A 17,603-nucleotide genomic window follows, 5' to 3' on the forward strand; every position below is an offset into this window, starting at 1 on the left:
CTTGTTTGTGCTACGGGCCTCAAGGCCATGAGATACAGAGACAGCAAACAAAGTCCTCTGTTCACTTTGAAGGACTGGAACTTCTTAGAAGTTGATGTGAAATATCCCATCCCACTAACTGTTGCAGGGTGTCTAGACAGGATACCTCATAATCAACAAGTTCCATCTTCCACAGGGTGGAATTCTCCAGGTATGAAATATGACACTTAATCCTACTGAAGCAACTGGTAGCCCCAAGCAAAATAACACACACAGTGTTCTAACATTCTCTCCACATCTCAAGCAGTTGAATCATGATAGAGCAGTTAGTCACTAAAACAGGAGGCATAAAGCAAAGGCCTCAGATGCCAACCTGTGTCCCTTGGTCTGAGACATCCTGCATAAGTTAAACCAATCAAAAAAAGCCTCCTCCAATCTCCTGTTTTCAAAGACTTGGTGAAGATCCAGCATTAATGGCAAAAACCTCACTAAACACAGTTGTTCCTGGTCTAGATGCAAGTGTATTAACAAAAGCACCCAGGACAAAAGGACTGTGTGTTCTGGAACAGCAACAGTCCAGAACTGCATCACCACTGGGTTTTGACTTCTTGCTCAATAAAATTTTCACTGCTATTTGCACCACATCCATGCTAGATACACTTAAAGTTATTCCATACTTTATAATCAAAACCAATCATGCAAGGAATTTCTATTTCTCCTGATTTACCATGTACAGTGGAAAGTAAAGCCTGCAAGTATTCCAGCTATTGTCACAAGAAGTCTAATAAAGAATATTTTTATTTCCTATTAGAGGAATCAACAGCTCCACTGTAATTCAGCACACAACAACTAACTGCTCTGACAAATTCTGTAAACAGAATCATGAGCAACTCCTGCAGTCACAGACACACGGGAATGACTTTTTATTATACTTCTGCCACAGAAAAAAGACATCCAGAGCCAGTGAAAAGGAAAATGGTAGCAAAAAAGTATTTATTAAACACCACATAATTCAATTTCAGTGTGGCATTAAAAACTTGCTCCTTGGAAACAGGAGAGCTGAATAAACCTGTGAAGGTGGAGCAGCACATCAAGTGTGCAGATGCAGTTTATTAAGAACATAACAAAATACCATTTCCACAGCCAGAAAGAATTTGAGGGGGGGGGAAAGAGACAAAGGCAACAACAGCCAAAAAAATACCCTTGGAGTGTTTTGTGCAACATTTTTCAAACAAGAAAGCCCACTAAGGCTAAAAAATGGGCATGAAATTCTGGGTTCTTACATTCAAATATCAAAAAACAATGGCAAGTACAATTTGACCTCTGTGTGTACAATTAAAACAACTTTGTAATGGATTTTTCTCCGAAAGGGCAGTTTTCTACAGGCTGAAGTGTCCACGTATTTAACTGGACTCCTCATGAGGGCTGCAGCTCCATCAGCTTTGCTTACTGGCTGGGACAGCGTGTGCTTTTCAATCTTCTGCAGGAGCACCAAGCCTGCTCATGTAGCTCTCCCACGCTGCCTTCCTGTACTTCTCTGCTTCTTGGAGACGGTCTGGAGCTGCCAAGATGCCCCGTCCCACAATAATGATATCTGAACCTTTTTCACCAATAACTTCCTTGGGGCTTAGGTACTTCTGTCCAAGGTTATCACCTGAAATACAGACACCATTTCTTTTTGTTGGTACAAAACTGTATGTACTAAAAACCTTCAGGGAGGTGCTGGAACATGAAACAGGTCCCCCATCCCAGCTCTCATCCTAACAATCCACAAACAGAACTAGAAATTGCATGGCCAACCAAAAAACACAGATCAAATTTGACAGCCAGCATCCTCCTTTCTCATGGTTTACCAATCATTATAGATGAACAGTTACTCAAAGAAGCACCATAAAATAAGCCTCAGCCTTCTTAAAGCAAGCAAAACCCCCAAACATTAATGTAAAAGCTTGTGATTTCAGTTTAGGTCTCATAAAAATTAAGTATTGCAGAGAAACATATCTCCCCTATCTGCTTCAATGATAACCTCTTCAGTCAGCACAAGACTTTCCATTCACTGATACTCCATCTATATCAACACCAAGTGTTTCAGCTGGACTTCTTTATTTGTTATATATTTTTTTACTACTACTGAATAGTTTTACATCTAATCTAACACCTATCTGAAGACATTTTACATGCGTTCAGGAATGTGCTTTATGGTATGCACAGACCTCAAAACAAGAAAAAAGGTGTCATGGCTTGCTCACTGCCTTCCAGAGTTCCCAAGAAAGGGATCAGCATATCCAGAAATATGGGAGACAGCCCTTAGTGGGAAACAGACTCCTCCCAGCTAAGAATCAGCATCCAAACCCTCTTCAGAAGCTACTTTTTCACTGGAGACCAGATCACTTCTGTACTTACACACAGACTAAAAATATTTCAGAAAAAGTTACCTCCAGTTTGCAGCTGCACTCCTGGGGTTAAGTGAAGAAATTCTGGTTTATTACTAACTCTAGATCCACATATGAATCCAAAAATGAAATCTGAGTTGTCTTCAGCCATCTGCACCTATAAAAGATCCGTGAACAATTACAAATGACAGACTTAAAACTCAGCTGGCCTAGCAATCTGTTTCTCATCCACCCTCTGACACTTCAAGCTGTGAGGCAGGGGTATGAAACACCTCTTGCTTTCCCAATGTAAAGTAACTCCTTCCCTCTGGCAGAAAAATGAATGTTTCTTTCTGTGTTATAAATAATACTGCAAATGGATTTAAACTAATTAGAAATGCACTGCTTAAAGAAAGAAACAAAAAAAATAAGGAGGGGGTGCTAATAGAAAATGCAATGTGTACTAGAATTCCAAGTGTGAACTCTGACCACCTCACATCACTGGCCTACAGCTGCAACCCTTAAACACCACACAGTCATATTCCTGAGTCTCCAAGGGAAAAACAAACACCTGTAATAGTTAGAGCTGGAGGGACTTTTGGAAGTAAAAATATTAGAAACATGTCACACTTGACAAGCTTTTGACCGGACACAAGACTGCCCACTTACTGCAGCTTTTGTGTATTCACCCGTTGCAAGGGACCCTTGGGAACTCATCTCTGCAACCAGGAGACAGCCACGCTGCAGAGGAAGACCCACTTCCTTCAGACCTCTCACAACTCCAGAGCCTGGAACCACGTGGGCATTGACAATGTCCGCCCAGGACGCGATTCTGAACACGCCACCTGAGAACACGGGCAGGGAGACAGGCAGAGTCATCAGAAATGTGTTAAACAGGAAGCACAAGTCAGACAAGAACAGCTGCACACCTTAGCACTCACATATTTAAAAGACAGTTTTACTGCTGAAGCTTGAGTGTTACAAGCTCAGTCTCATCAGACAGTTCTGACAGCTGCCTAACCACAAAGCGTAATCTCTCAGTTTACTTTTCACGAACACCTTTTGTGTCTCACCTTTAATATTTACTGAGACATTTACGGCAGCCCAGAAATCTGTCACAGGTGCTATCTTCCCTGATAGCACGCAGATCATGTGGGACACAAGGATCAGGAAAAGAGAACAGCAGTTCTACAGCTGCAGATGGAGTATCAAAAGAAAGCCGTGCTGGGCACACAAGCAGTACAATAACAGCAGGCAGCAGTTTCTCATGGCACAGAACTCAGAGGTACTTACTGAGCATAACCACAGATTCATAAAGAAGTTGAGGTTGGAAGGGACCTCAGGAGATCATGCACTCTCAGCAGGGTTACCTTCAATGCTAGGTCAGATTGCTCAGGGTCTTATCCCCTTGAGTATTTCCCAAGGCTGGAGATTCCATGTTCTCTCCTGGCAATCTGCTCCTGTACTGCAGTTACACACACCAGAGGCAAAGTTACAGTAAATCCACCTTGATGATAATCACCTTCATACTGGTGTTTCACTGTGTTTCCAATATCTGCAAATTTCCTGTCTTCAAAGATCAAGAATTCGTGTTGATCTGCGAGCGTTCTCAACTCCTTTACTACCTCCTGGGTGAAATCGTTCAGGATGTCTATATGAGTCTTCAGGATGCAGACGCTGGGGCCCAGGGTGGCAGCCAGCTGCAGCAGCTCCTTGGAGCTGGTGACATCAGCAGAAAGGCACAAGTTTGTTTGCTTCTTTTCCATGAGCATGAGAAGCCTGGCTGCAATAGGATGCACCCCTGGCAGCTGGGCACGAGCGCTGAAGCTCAGCTCCTTGCAGAGTCTCTTCACAGGAGCAGCACCATTCTGAGACACTGCCTCAAACACGTTTCCCTCTATGAATTTCTTCACCTTTTCAACCATCTCAGCAGCCACTTCTCCCTGCTGCTGGAGAATCTCCAGCACCCCAGACAAGGTGCACACAGAGTGCAGGCGAATTCCGTGTTCCTCTAGCCTGGCCTTCCCACCCTGCTCCCTGTCCAACAGCACTATGGCATCTGTGACTTTTAATCCTTCTTTCTGAAGAGCTTCTGCAGTTTCCAGAACACTGGATCCACTTGTTACCACATCCTCAATGATCAGGCATGTCTCTCCTGGATTAATGGTGCCTTCTACCATCCGCTTAGTACCTGAAAAATAAAAAGCAAACACTCCACCAAATTACGAAAGGCTGGACAACCCAAGAAAACCTTAATAGAATCAAAACTTTATTAGATGGTACCATTTATCACAATTCTTACCACAGCTCACTCACTGATCTGTAATTCAGTTCATAAAGACTGTTACTTCTCCAAGCTGATAAAATACTACTTTATGTTTCCAGAAGTTATATTCCATAACAAAACTGACACACTGTTAACAGCACAAATTCAAACGTTCCAATAAGATCACAAGTTTAGTATTGTCATGACTTGAAGGCTTGGCTCAGACTGACAAAATTACTCTCTTGTTATTTAAAACATCTTTAAGGCAGCCAAGTTATTGACACGTTTTCCTCAGGCAGCACTGTGTGCTTGATATGCCTGTTAGAACACTTAGAAGGAGCAAAGCCTCAAGTGCCTTTGTCCTAACTAACAACAGGCACACATCCATGAAAGGCCTCCTGGAGGGCAACGACAAAGGGATGCCTGGCTTTCCCAGGAGCAGTTAATCGCTGTCACAACTGGCTTGTGCTTCACAAGAAGGAACAGCAAATGTTTCCATGGCTGTCCCACTGCCTGACACAGGAGCAGCTTTTAGTTTTGACAAGTGCACTTTCTAATTACACACTGTTGCAAGAGGACGCGTAGAAATCCAGTTATATGGCAGGTTAATGCTTCAGTCTGCTCTCCCACATCCTTTATCACAATCAAATAAATGGTTCATTGAGTAGAGAAGGGACTGCCGCTCACCTGGCTCACTGATTACAGGACTACAGGATAATGAAAGAAAAAGGGGGTTGAGAGATTAATGAAGAAGAGACTAGAAAGGTTCTTTTTGGCGTCAATATGCAAAAAGCTCTGTTTGAGAGTGAAATGTGGCTCTGGTCTCAGCATGCTGGAAAATCTGAGTCATAAATCTTCATTTCTGGATGAGGCCACTAACCAAGAATCATAGCAAGGGTAACAAAGAAAAAAAAAAAAGACATTGCTAAGGAAAAAAAGGAAAAGAAACAAACTCTCATAAACAAAACCAAAGAATCAGAAAACACCCTTCAAGAGTCTCCAAATCTCCTACATCAGGACTAAAGCTGCAGGCTAAACAGCAACTAGCTGGGAGAGGCTGATCAGGCTGGAATGCTGTGGAAGATTTGCTTTAGGGGGGAAAGGTCTTGCTTCTTAAATTGCAATGGTAACCTTAAACTGGAAGGGAGACGCTGTGCCTTACAAAAGAACGACAAATTATATGAAGTCATTTCCCAAACAAGGTAAATTGCAAACTCTTGATTTGAAGGCTTTACCGTAGTCTTTTCCCTCCTTCCTCCGAATGAGCATGGGAACCTGATTTTCCGAGCAGATGATGGTGGCCAGCGGCAGCGCCGTGTACGGAACGCCGCACACACAGTCGTACCGCACACCCGCATCCTGGGCTGCCTGGAAAAGAAGTCCTGCAACCTGGAAAGGAAAACCAAACGCTTTTGAAGAGCCCGGCTGGAGCGAACGTGACTAAATCAACGAAAACCCCTCTGCCTGGCACGACCCGGGAGCCCACCCTGCGGGGTCCCGGCGCTGGGGAGCCGCGGCGGCGCTGCCGTCCCGCTGCCCCGGGCCGTGAGGGCCTCGCCACCGCGAACACGCGCGGGTCCCGGGGCTCCCCGGGCCGCACCTGCCGGAGGAGGCGCGGGTGGGACACGAGGCCGCGCAGGTCGATGTACACGGGGGAGGAGCGGCCGCTCTTCAGCACGAAGTGCCCGAAGCGCAGCGCGCCCGCCCCGCTCAGCGCCGCCGCCACGGCCCCCGCAGACCCCGCCGCCATGGCCGGGCCCGGCGCACGGAGATGATGCACAGCGGGAGGGGCGCGGGGCGGGGACAGCGTGTGACACTCGGGAGGCGTGTGCCCGTCCCGCGTCCCCTCCCTGCGGCGGCAGCCCCAATCCGCCATCCCGGGATCCGTGTGCCCTCCCGCATCCCCTCCCAGAGGCGGCAGCCCCTGCGCCGTCCCGGCCCGGCTCCCTGAGGCCCGCTCTCCCCTCCACGATTCCCCGTTCTCTCGTCTCCCCATTCCCCCGGGAAGCAGAAGCGGCCGGTGCAGAGGGTTTGGTGTGACCTGAGGGCTTCTCGCCGTGCCGCCTCTCCGGGTGATTCCCAAAAGGCCGCTGGGTGGATGCAGCCAGGGTGACAGTCCCGCGGGCTGGGTCCCTGAAACATCCCCCCGGAAAACATGAGCTGAATAAAGCCCTCAGCCAGCCCCGAGTCTCCAAGGCCTCGGAAAGATGACGTGTGAAATAAGATTGACCCGGTCTTCTCTGAATAATTTTATTTAATCAAAAAAGCCCAGAAACGGAGTCGTTAGTATACTCTATTTATGGGAATGCAAGGACGGGAGATGTACAGGTTGAAGCTACATCTGTAGATGATCGTATATACTGCAGTATAGTAACAACAACGTGGGACAGCAAGTAGTCACCTCACAACAGTACACATGAGTGATTAGACATACAAAGGAAATATTTACAAACCGGCCTTTACAAACCAACATTGTGTGCATACAAAATGAAATCTGCAATAAAACTGAAGATACATTTAAGGCAGACCAGCAATACACTGAAATAATTAAGGCTGTGGAATTACTTTGCACCTTGAAAATGCTGAGCTGTTAGCAATACTGTTTCTTTTTTCCTCCTTCAGTGGATTGTTGCTAGGATTGAGAAGCATCAATACGTTCCAACTGTTTGCTCTTATCTCGATGAGTTAAGTCTGAGATTGATTTTTTTTTTTTTGCACTTGCTATTGCGTTTGTTTTCCAAAAGTTACCAGCAAATTGACCTCAGTGGCAGAGCAGTTTGAACAGTTTGGTAGAAAGAGAAGTAAAAGCACCAGCATCAGAAGTTGGACATGAAGGTGAAATATGGCTTGAGTAGAGAAATGTTGGTTTTTCACTAGCTCCATAATAAAGACTACAGTTACAGCAAACATTCAGTATCCTGACGCTATGGAAACACTCAGCACTATACAGATCCCAGAACGAGAATACATCACTTGATGGCAGTGTGCAGTCAGCCTAGTAAAATGGGATTTGATTTTGTTTCCTTGGGAAAGCACCATTTTCTGATGGGACATGAGTGAATGAGCTCAAAAATACACCCAAGCCCTGTGTTAGAGGAGAATCCACCTCTGCTGTGAAAGAAACAAGAACAAACAGGGGTGGTGAGCCCCTGTGCATGTAAATTTTCTGCTAGACCTTTATGTCCACAGAGAAACCTTACATCCATCTCTGAAGTTTATATTATCCTAGGTTACTTGACACAGTCCCCTCATGGCAAGGGCATTAAAACAGGGTTATATATAGTCAGGTTATAATGTGTGGTTCTGCATTCAGCCTTTGTGCACAGTATTTGTAGCACAGGCCTGATAGCATTGTCAGAAATGCTAATGAACTCCACTGAAGCCACAGCCCCAGGGGCAGTTGAGGGCACAGACTTTGTCTCAGCATTAACTTAGAAGTAAAAAGATACATGTTGCTGAAAAAACCCTATCCGTAGTCTTTTAAAAAGAAAAGGCAGTAAGACTAAATGAAACTTGTTGGCATCACTGAGAAGAGAGAGACATATTATAAATTTTAAAGCCTGGATTGCTTTAAAACACTGAAGTCTATGGCCCTGAGCTGGCTGTGTGTCACCCCAGTAGTACCCTGCACAGGGGGCTTGGCAGCCTGGGGGGAGGAGGGGCCTCCCCCAGGGCAGCAACACCTTTTAGGGACTAACAGTTTACACTGGCCAGCAGAATTCCTGCCCTGGCCTGGCTGCTCCAAGTGGAGCAGAGAGAGAGGTGAGTTAACTTCTCATTGCACATTCATTAAATGAACCCATCTTAAATAAGGAGCCCCCCCATGTCACCGTGTCCTCTGGGCTCTGTGTCACCAGCACCTTTGCTGCTGCCCTCCTGTCACCCAGCACCTGGGGACACTGTGAGCCACATTTTGATGTCAGAGCAGGGTAAGAGCACTGTGGAGATGTCTGAAGGCAGTGACTGTGTGCACAGTGCTGCTCCACAAAGAGCTTGTGGTGCACTGTTGTCAGTATTCCTGTTGGTCATCCTGGATGGTTGGAAGCTGCTGGAGAAGCTAAAGGGTGCAGCTACCACCACACTTTCAAGCCATCTTGGGAACACCCTGAGTGGTACACAGCTGCAGGTGGAAATCTTCCCCTTGGGGTCAGATATTCTCTGGGGAGCTTCACTGAGAAACTGTGTTTGTTACAGACAATAGTTCATGCACCAAAAAAGCCAGTCATTGGAGAATGCTTCTCACTCAGCAGGTGCACTCCAGGCCTACTTACTCAGCTTCTGTAATCTCTTTGCAATGGAGTTATAATTTTCAAAAGAGTTACAGGACCTGTTGTATCTGCAGAGGCACCACAGGATGGCTGAAAAAGACTTTGAAAGAGCAAAGTCAGGATACTTGGTGTGCATTTATCAAATGGCAATATTGCATGTCAAGTTGGTAATATTCAGGCAAAAGCAAGAACAGTTGGTAATCACAAATGTTTTATGGAAGTTTTAACTGGTTCAAGTATTCCTGAATGGGCTGTGAAAAAAATGGTGTCCAGGAAGAGGCGTTCTAACATGAATATGGAAAAAGCAAAAGAAAGTAACCCCAGAACAGTCAATATCTTCAGAATTCAGCACCTCCAGCTCTCAACAAGGAGTCTTTTTTGAATTTGAGCACCAATACCTAATCATATATCGTCTCTCTTTCAGCCTTTTGCATTTTCTTTTCTGTTATTTGATAGCAATGAGAGGCTTAAATATTACCTTAAACAGTCCAGCTTTTCCCCCCTGTGCATTCAAAGGGTCTGCTGTTGCAGTTTGACGTATGAATGCAGGATGTAGGAAAACGAAATGCTAAATAACTCCAAATTTCATGTGATACATGAGAATTTGTTTGTATTAATGCCAAGCAGAAAGCCTGTGGTTCAAACTGTACCCATGGGCCTCATAAAAACTGTGGGTTTTACAGACCACACTTCCACAAACATTTTTTTTAAGGGCAGTACAATCACAGCACAAAGAGCCAGCTTTGACAAATAGGAAGAATTACAGACAGTCCTGCAGTGAGAAAGTATCTGAGGCTGGTGGTAATTAGAGACCCCCCCCTTGACTGCTGTCTGTATTCAATTGCTAAGAAATTGCATACTTTGCACTCTTGCTCAGGATGACAGTTCTGGTATTTATCTAAGAGGTGCTGCTGGATTGCTTAGAAAATCAGCTGCTGCTCTAGAGAGGAACTGAGATAGGTTCTAGGTGATTTTCAAAAAGCTTAACCTTCTGTGAACACTTGTCTCTTTCAAACCTTCCCACACTCCCTCCCTGTATTAGATCTCTCACAGAACTGCTTCTGACTCTGCTGAGGCACCTGGGCTCACCCTTCTGCCCGTGGCTTCCCCATCTCAAGGGCTGTTCTTTGTTGCACACACTCAGTGTTGAGCACTGAGGGTTTTTGCTGTGCCTCTTCCCCACTAACAAAATACTAACCACTCTGGTGTAATGATAGAGCAAGCACAAAGAGAAGGGCCAGGTCTCCTCCCTGCTGTGAAAGGGAGCTTGGAGGTGGATTAAAAAAAGGGCTATCAGAGCCCTGAGAATTTAACAGTACTTGCAGGGTATCTCCACCACCCACTGGCAGAGACAGTGCTTGCTCCTGCAGGCTCACAGTGCAGTTACTCAGATGGTAAATGAGATTTGACTCTCTCCCTTACCGGAGAGTCTGTATGAGCACACGTGGTCAGATCAAGCCCTTTTCCTTAGGAAAACCTTTGGTAACAACGGCCATTTCCCATTACAGACACACAAATGGTACTCAGCACCGAGACAAAATCCCCCCATGCCAGGGGAAAAAAAATCTCTTTGATTGTAATCCCACAAGGCTGTAGAGCTTTGTGGTGTGGCAGTAGGATGGGGAAGCCCCAGATGGTTTCCCCTTCCAGTCCCATTTCTGGAAAGGAAGATTTGGCCAACCTACAAACTGCTGACTTGTCAGTGCAGACTCCCTATGTTGGTTATACTTAAGGCTGGCTCCGTCACTGTAACATCAATATGATGATGTTGCAACTTGGCTTGCAAGAGAGAAATGTTTTAATTGTGAATATTATTTTTTATTACAAATTAGGCTTTAGACATACAAATATCCTCATGAATGCTTTGGTTATGAGGTGCTAATGGTGGCTGAGAGATATTTACAAGTTTTGAAATGAAACAAATGACATGCTTTAAACACTGAAAACAACTTTCAAGCTGTAAGCACAAGAATGAACTCACCACTCCTACTGCACTCTGAAAGGCTTAGATGGACTTTGGGCCAAGCAATTCTGAAGCTAGAAATGGAACAGGATCCTTTATATTTATATATATTTATATCTATGATACAATATATGTATACTGAAAACCTGTGATAGAAAAAATTGTCTTCATCACCATCGTCATCTAGTTTACAGATACTGCAAAAATTGGACTCTGCCTTTTCTCAATGCACAGGTTTTGCAAAAGATTTATGTACAATGTGTATAAAATGCTTTTAAAAAACCCACCATAGTCCCATTGTGCTTAATCAGAACCAGCTGCATGCTCCAGTGAATTCATTGCCTTAGTTGTAGCTCTGAAAGGTGCTGCACGTTGACTTAACACAGCAGAAAGCCCAAGGAGGGGCTTAATGGAGGATTGTGGTCTGAGCACTGCCACGCAACACGAGTGTACCTAAGCCACGCCACCATGGGAGCTGATCCAGCAGTGACTGGAGCCTGATCTTGCATGTCCTATGCAGGCAAAGTCCCCACTGAAATCACGGCAGACCTGGGCAGATGGGGCATGAGAAGTATGACTGATAACCTGGAGCAGGCTTGCAATGATTTCAGCAAAAACTGACCGGTCCAGTTCTGCAGTACGTGCTAAGGTCAGCCTGGTCTCACTCCCCCCCACTATCCTACTTCTAGTCTTTTGTACATTTGGAATTCAGTTCAGCAAGATCAAGAGGATTTCTTATAGGCTGCCTCACAAAGATTAAGGCAACAGCAATTTTGGCTCTCATTCCCAGTTGGTGTTTGCTTCCTGCAGTCCTTTTTTGGCAGTGGATGTGTCCCTCACGTGCCCCGAGAGAGGGAGCGTGTCCCCGCTGCCGTCACTCCCTTTGCCTTGGTCCCAGTGCCACGTCTGCAGTGATTCCCACCCTGCAGTTGTGAAACGCAAACACCGAATGCGGGATATGTACAGACGGATCCGCGTGCTCCCGGCGGTGCTCCTGGCACACGGCTCAGGATCAGCAGCGGAGGATCCCATGGATGGAGGCACTACGTGCCCGGGTTCATCCTGCTCAACAGGAAGCTCTTGACGCTGGGGACCGGGTGCACGTCGTACTGGTGCCTGCGGCGCTCGATGAAGGACGCCAGGCGGGAGGTATCCAGTGGGATCTTGGAATAGCTGCCATTGTGCGGTTGCAGCCATGGATGCTGTAAACAAGTGGCTGCTGTTGGCCTTCTCCTGAAGTCTTCCTGGAGGATAACGTTGATGAAATCCCTGGCGGCGTGGCTCACATCGGAGAAGTACTCGTGTGGGAAGCTGAAATCCACTCTACACACATTGATGCAAGTCTCCTCTTTGCTTTCATCCAGGAACGGAGAGACACCACTTAACATGACGTAGGTGAGGACCCCAATGCTCCAGATATCCGTGCTCAGGGAGACTGGAAGACCTTGGATAACTTCAGGGGCTGCGAACTCCGGGTTTCCAAGGAGGTGGTGGACATGGTAATGACCTGTGATCTGGACTGCATCTTCCAAATCAATGATCTTGACACGAGGCACTGGAATTCTCAAATCAATGAGCAGATTCTCTGGCTGTTGAAAAGACAATGAAATAAACTTAATCGTAACTATATTTTGGCAAATAAAATGTGTAGGATTCATGTAGGCTTAACAGCTAATCAAAACTTGCATTTAGTCACATGTGCAAGGGAGAGATCAGGAGAGTGAATGATAAGGAACCAGCTCAGCTGCTGTTTGCTCTAAATTCAGATCAGCGCTTCAGTGGCTATGACAAGATCCTCCTTTGCACTGGGGCTACATGCTGGGATTTTGCACTTTGTCCCAGATACTTACAGTTTATTTTCCCAAACTAATCTCTACAGATTAAGAGCACTGACGGATTTTTAAATTTTAATAAGACATATATATCTGATCAGTTTATTTAGATTCCATTTGTTCAGATGACAGCTGGCTAAGTTAGTGTGCATGCATGATTTGCAGCAGAAATGCTCCCCATGAAGGAACTTATTGAACATAAATGTTCAATTTTGCACCCACTACCCTAGGAGGGACTGGTGTGTGCCATTACTGTTGCCATGGAGCTGCCAGTGTTCCCCTAGACACATCAGGACACAGTCATGCTTTCCAAGACAGAGTAAAATCATGTTTAATCCTAATTGGTTTTCTCTCTGTTTTAGCAGCTCTCAGTATTTAAGGTCTCTCTCTCAGTGAGAGATACTGAGCATTGCCTAGACACACTGTTGTGGGGACTTAACATGGATTATCCTTCCTTTGTTGGCTCTGAGACGATTTCTGAATTTACTTCTTGTACCCTTCTAGATACTTTTTTTCTCTCCCTTATCCTCATGCATATTTTACTGCTGCTTCATGGCATATATATATATATATATATATATAAAGCAAAGTTAACTACATGACTGTTCCAGTCTCTCCACTTGCTCTTCTTTTGTGCAGTCTCTATTGACAAAATCAACACATCCTTGAGCAGGATCCTGGGACAACACAGTCCACGGACAGGTCTGCTGTCACTGCCAGTGCATCTCCTGCTTCCCACTTAGCAACAGAAGGTGCTTTATTTAGCATCCCTCATTCAGGGGAACTGCAGAGAGGTCACAGAAAATTAGCTTTCCACCTTGTTTCTTTGTTTATGATCAAACAGAGAATTCGTTGCAGTTTCTTACCTCAGTAATACCTACTTTTTGACAGGTAATATAAATAGAGTGAAAAAATACAAACAATTGCATAGACAGAAACCAAGATGATTTAGCCTTTTGTGTCTAATTCTCATATAAGGTCCTATACAAATGGAATTTTTTTGTAGGGGTAGAGACAGCAGAAGAATGAAAGTGTCACTTCATCTGACATGTCTGGGGCTTGGAGAGATGAGAATAAATCTCCTTGAAGCTGGATTGTCCACTATATAAGAAAGTAAAATTCATCCCTCATTCCCCATTTTTAATTGTCATTTAAGTCTACAAAGTGTTATAGATTATGTGCTATCCCTGGCAACCAGAATCAATGTTGCAGATCACAAAACTTGAAACATTTGATCACAACTTCAGTGGCTAATTCTCTGTCATCCAAGATAATGGGGATGCTGGGGAGGACAGGAGTACAATGCCAAATCCAGGAAAGTACAGTGCCTCCTGCCATGTGTGCTACAAAAGCAGGTACAAGCTGTACTAGTCTGAGTGTGACGTAGGAGAATACCCCAATTTCTTCTCCACAGTGCAACTTGTCCTTTGTTCTTCCTCTGAACCCTTCCCGGGGTGTATTTCCCACCTAGTTCCCCTCTCAGGCTGTCCAGCACAATGTAGTGTCCTGCTTTCCTTCTCCTTTGTCCCTGCCAGTCTGGCACAAGCCAGCTCTGCTCTGGAAGGTTGGTGGCTGAGTTGGTACAGTGTGAGCCCAAACCAAACTCCATAGAATTATTCATAGTTTCCCTTCAGACAGGTGCTAGTGGCATCTCACTCTTGTCTCTCTGACATCCTCCTTCCCCATCATTAAATCCAGAAAGCCCTTGGGAACAAACCAGAGAATCAAGGGAAAAGGTGCATTTCTTGTCCCAAGGCAGAGACCTGGTGCTGCAGGTCAGTAACTCCTTTCTCTGATCAACAGCTTGTCCATTTAGTGATCATCTCCGTGGGGTACGGGCTGCACCTCCTCCCTGTCTGTACAGCTGGGAACTCTCTGTTCCAGGGCACAGAGTAACAGCATCATTCTCATTTGTTCCTACCTTTATGTCCAAGTGAGCCACTCTGCAGTTGTGGAGGTACTGCAAGGCTTCCATTGTGTCTCTTATGTAGAATGCCACCTTTTCCTCCATAAGTTCATCGTGGTTCATCAGATAATCTAAGAGACGACCGTCATCCATCCTACAAACAAACCAAACCCTGTGCATGAAACATCACATGGCATCTCTAGGAACACTTAATATCTGAAAAGAAAATTGCAACAGAAATTTTTTGACCTAAAAAAGGGAGGAAAATAAAATGCAAGATCTGATGAGTATTTAATGATATTTCAAGATACTGCAGGCCATGGAAGTGGTAGAATGATTAATCCTCAGTTGGTATCTCTGGTCCTTGACAAATTTAGCAACAGTCTTAAAGTAAACTCATTTGCTTAAGGATAGATTCAATAGACAGAGACAATCCCTTTGGCAACAGAACTTCCTAATTATTTGGATTCATTTATTTATTTAAACAGCTGGTTAAATAATGCAGACAAAAAATCATTGACATTTTCAGCTGGTAATATTTTCTGTGGGAAAATGAACCAAATAAAAGTTTTCCACCTACTTTATTTATCTGTACAAACAAACAATGAAATAGCCCAAATACACTTTGTTGGATATACCATAATAAAGCATTTTGCAGTTTGGTTGCTGTTTCTTCTTATGGGGTAAGCATGGTTGCTACACAGGTCTTTTCACTAAAAAGCATTAGAATGATGAAGGCTTTGATCTAGCTAAAACACTTTTACTCAAATGTAAAAAGTGGACAAAACGAGGTCTGATGCTTTTCAGTGACACAAATTACCCAAGCTTTACCCCAGTAGACAGCAGTTTTATTTGTCCCTCTTAATCTTACTGTCTGTAGAGAAAAGGCAGTGGAAACTCTGCAGAAAATGGCTATTTCATTTGACATCTCCATGCATAAAATCTTTGTCCTCCTGAACTCAATGTCATCTTTATGCTTGGCTTTAGCAGGGCTGTGATTCCTACCCAGACACTTAAATCCAAGCTCCATCTACTTACAGTTCCAAAACTAAGATGTAAGAAGTAGGAGACTCGTAGGTATCGTGGATAGTGATGTACTGAGGATGCTGTAAGTGTTGTAACAAAGCTGCTTCATGTGCTGCCTGCTCTTTCTTTTTCATTTTTTTATTAATGAATTTCACAGCAACATCTTTCCGGGTGGCTTTGTGGACACATTTCTTTACTATGGAGAATCGACCCCTGAAATTATAAAGAAAACAAAATAATGAGGTGGCTTCATGAATAAATCATGCCTAGTTTTTAGCACAATAACAGAGTGATTTTCGAAGTGGTTTTTTTTGATTCATCACATTAATATTTCAGAAGGCATCAGATTTAACAAGTTGTTCTTAACCTTTTCCAGCAAAGGCCCTCCATCTCTTACCCTGGGTGTAGAGATTCTTTGGGGATTAGCAAACACAGAGCAAACGCTGTCACTTTGCTTTGTGCAGCCATACTGATATCCTCTAACAACTTCCCCTGGGTTCAATTTGCTGCCACTTTTACAGGTTCTATCTCCTTTTATTTTAGCTGTGGGTCTCCCTTCTCCAGCTGCTTTATTAAATACACCAAACCTTCTCAAACAACTAAAAGAAAACCCATGTTAAATAATCACTGACCTACCATTTTGCCTCATTTTTTCAGACACACAGTAAGAAATTAAGAAAAAAGCTATCAGGAAAGCATGTAGGAAACTCCAACAGACCACAGTACCATTCCTGAAAGTAAAACTCCCCAATGAAACCATGTGCTGAACTTGAACTCTTAGTAATACATCCCAGTTTTCTACAGAACCAGAGGGACTCCTGTCCTTTCAGCCCCAGAATTGTCTCTGACATACAAGCTGAAGAAATAATTGCATTAACCTGAATTATTTGCATGCCCCTTATCTGTTATCTGTGGAGGGCATGAAGGGCTAACAACATGTGCAGCTCCTGTTTAGGCTCTGTTGAAGTCACCCTCCCAATCAGCAAAGATAAGTCAGTCACATGGCAAACTCAGTCTTTATCCAGAACCAGTAAATCATCATGACTTCAAAACAGGACCTCAAATCAGAGATGACAGAGAAGATACCCACTGCCAGAGATTTGGCTGCCTAATTGCTCACCAGTTTGCCAAGCTGCAATTCTCAAATCAGAACTTATCTTGAAAAACAGAATTTAGTCAGTATTTTCATCAGTATCTGATATGCAATGCTCTTTGAAAGGAGCAGCAGTTTTCAAGCTAACTACAAAAGTAACCTAAGCTCCTCACGAAAGAAAAAGCTTCAAGCCATTGTTTGAGTGTTTTATTGCAGTGATAAGCAGGGTTAATATTACCTCCCAATCTCATGCAGCTCTGCATAGGCAAGGTCAAAGTTTTCCTTCCATGAAATAGTGGCACCATCAGCAGCAGAGTCTTTGAGAGAACAAAGAACATTCAAGAAGGTATAAAGACAGTTTGCTGTGGACTATAAACAGCATATTTGAAAATTGTGTGAGACTTTATATTATGACAGGAAACATTACCACTAGGAGTCCAGCTTCATACTGCTCAGGCACGGCTCCAGTGAGTTGGACCACTAAATGCCAGAGCTCCCCAGGAGAAGGTACAGATAAGGGGGACACAAAACTGTCCTCGCAGTTTTGGGCTGAAAAGGGCCACAGAGACAGGGGGTAGAGCTATGCTGTGTGAGCTCTTGCTCCATCCAGCACCAGCTGTCCAAGCCAGTCACAGACCTAGCTGCACACCAGGGCTGAAACATGGGGAAAAGTGGGCTCAGCTCACAGCACTTGAGAGTGAGCTGTGCCCCAAATTCCTGCAGCACTCAGTGCTTGGGAATTGCCTCCATCACAGCATTCCCATTCCAGCTGCATGGCTCAAGGGAGGATATTTAGCGAGTGGAATTGCAGCCCCCAGCTGGGCTGCTCAGCAGAAGCTGCAGCTGTTGCTAACATTGCTGGAAAGGCAGGACAGACACCAGCCAGGACATGGAGACC

General features: G+C 44.6%; 2 protein-coding genes across 10 annotated transcripts in view; both read right to left on the bottom strand.

Annotated features, from left to right (window-relative positions):
* Positions 1–877: 877 nt before the first annotated feature.
* UMPS (uridine monophosphate synthetase) lies at positions 878–6,628 on the bottom strand. The gene is made up of 6 exons (XM_038143655.1): positions 6,218–6,628; positions 5,853–6,006; positions 3,874–4,542; positions 3,021–3,196; positions 2,415–2,529; positions 878–1,633 (listed from the first exon to the last, which is right to left on the bottom strand). Exons 1-6 carry the CDS (start codon positions 6,611–6,613, stop codon positions 1,452–1,454), a joined length of 1,692 nt encoding a protein of 563 aa, XP_037999583.1. The 5' UTR covers positions 6,614–6,628; the 3' UTR covers positions 878–1,451.
* Positions 6,629–6,853: 225 nt separating this feature from the next.
* The window catches only part of KALRN (kalirin RhoGEF kinase), a 470,788-nt gene continuing 460,038 nt past the window's right edge, over positions 6,854–17,603 (bottom strand). For 5 of the 9 annotated variants that reach the window (XM_038143643.1, XM_038143641.1, XM_038143648.1 and 2 more), the window contains 4 exons: positions 16,944–17,022; positions 15,625–15,825; positions 14,602–14,740; positions 6,854–12,437 (listed from right to left, as the gene is read on the bottom strand). In XM_038143643.1, the coding sequence (XP_037999571.1) occupies positions 11,892–12,437; positions 14,602–14,740; positions 15,625–15,825; positions 16,944–17,022 (965 nt within the window). In that variant the 3' untranslated portion in view covers positions 6,854–11,891. The remainder of the gene's footprint in view (positions 12,438–14,601; positions 14,741–15,624; positions 15,826–16,943; positions 17,023–17,603) is intronic. The other 4 variants (XM_038143644.1, XM_038143645.1, XM_038143649.1 and 1 more) reach the window with 1 other exon arrangement.

This window comes from Motacilla alba, chromosome 7 (genome assembly GCF_015832195.1).
Source record: "Motacilla alba alba isolate MOTALB_02 chromosome 7, Motacilla_alba_V1.0_pri, whole genome shotgun sequence".
Lineage (NCBI taxonomy): Eukaryota > Metazoa > Chordata > Aves > Passeriformes > Motacillidae > Motacilla > Motacilla alba.

Bases quoted from the DNA above. Each gene is read 5' to 3' on its own strand.
- UMPS (XM_038143655.1), bottom strand. From the start codon at position 6,613: ATGGGGAGACGAGAGAACGGGGAATCGTGGAGGGGAGAGCGGGCCTCA. The intron at 6,007-6,217 runs GTGCGGCCCGGG...TTTCCTTTCCAG, and splicing joins ACCCGCGCCTCCTCCGGCAG to GTTGCAGGACTTCTTTTCCA. The intron at 1,634-2,414 runs GTAACTTTTTCT...TCTGTATTTCAG, and splicing joins AGTGCAGCTGCAAACTGGAG to GTGATAACCTTGGACAGAAG.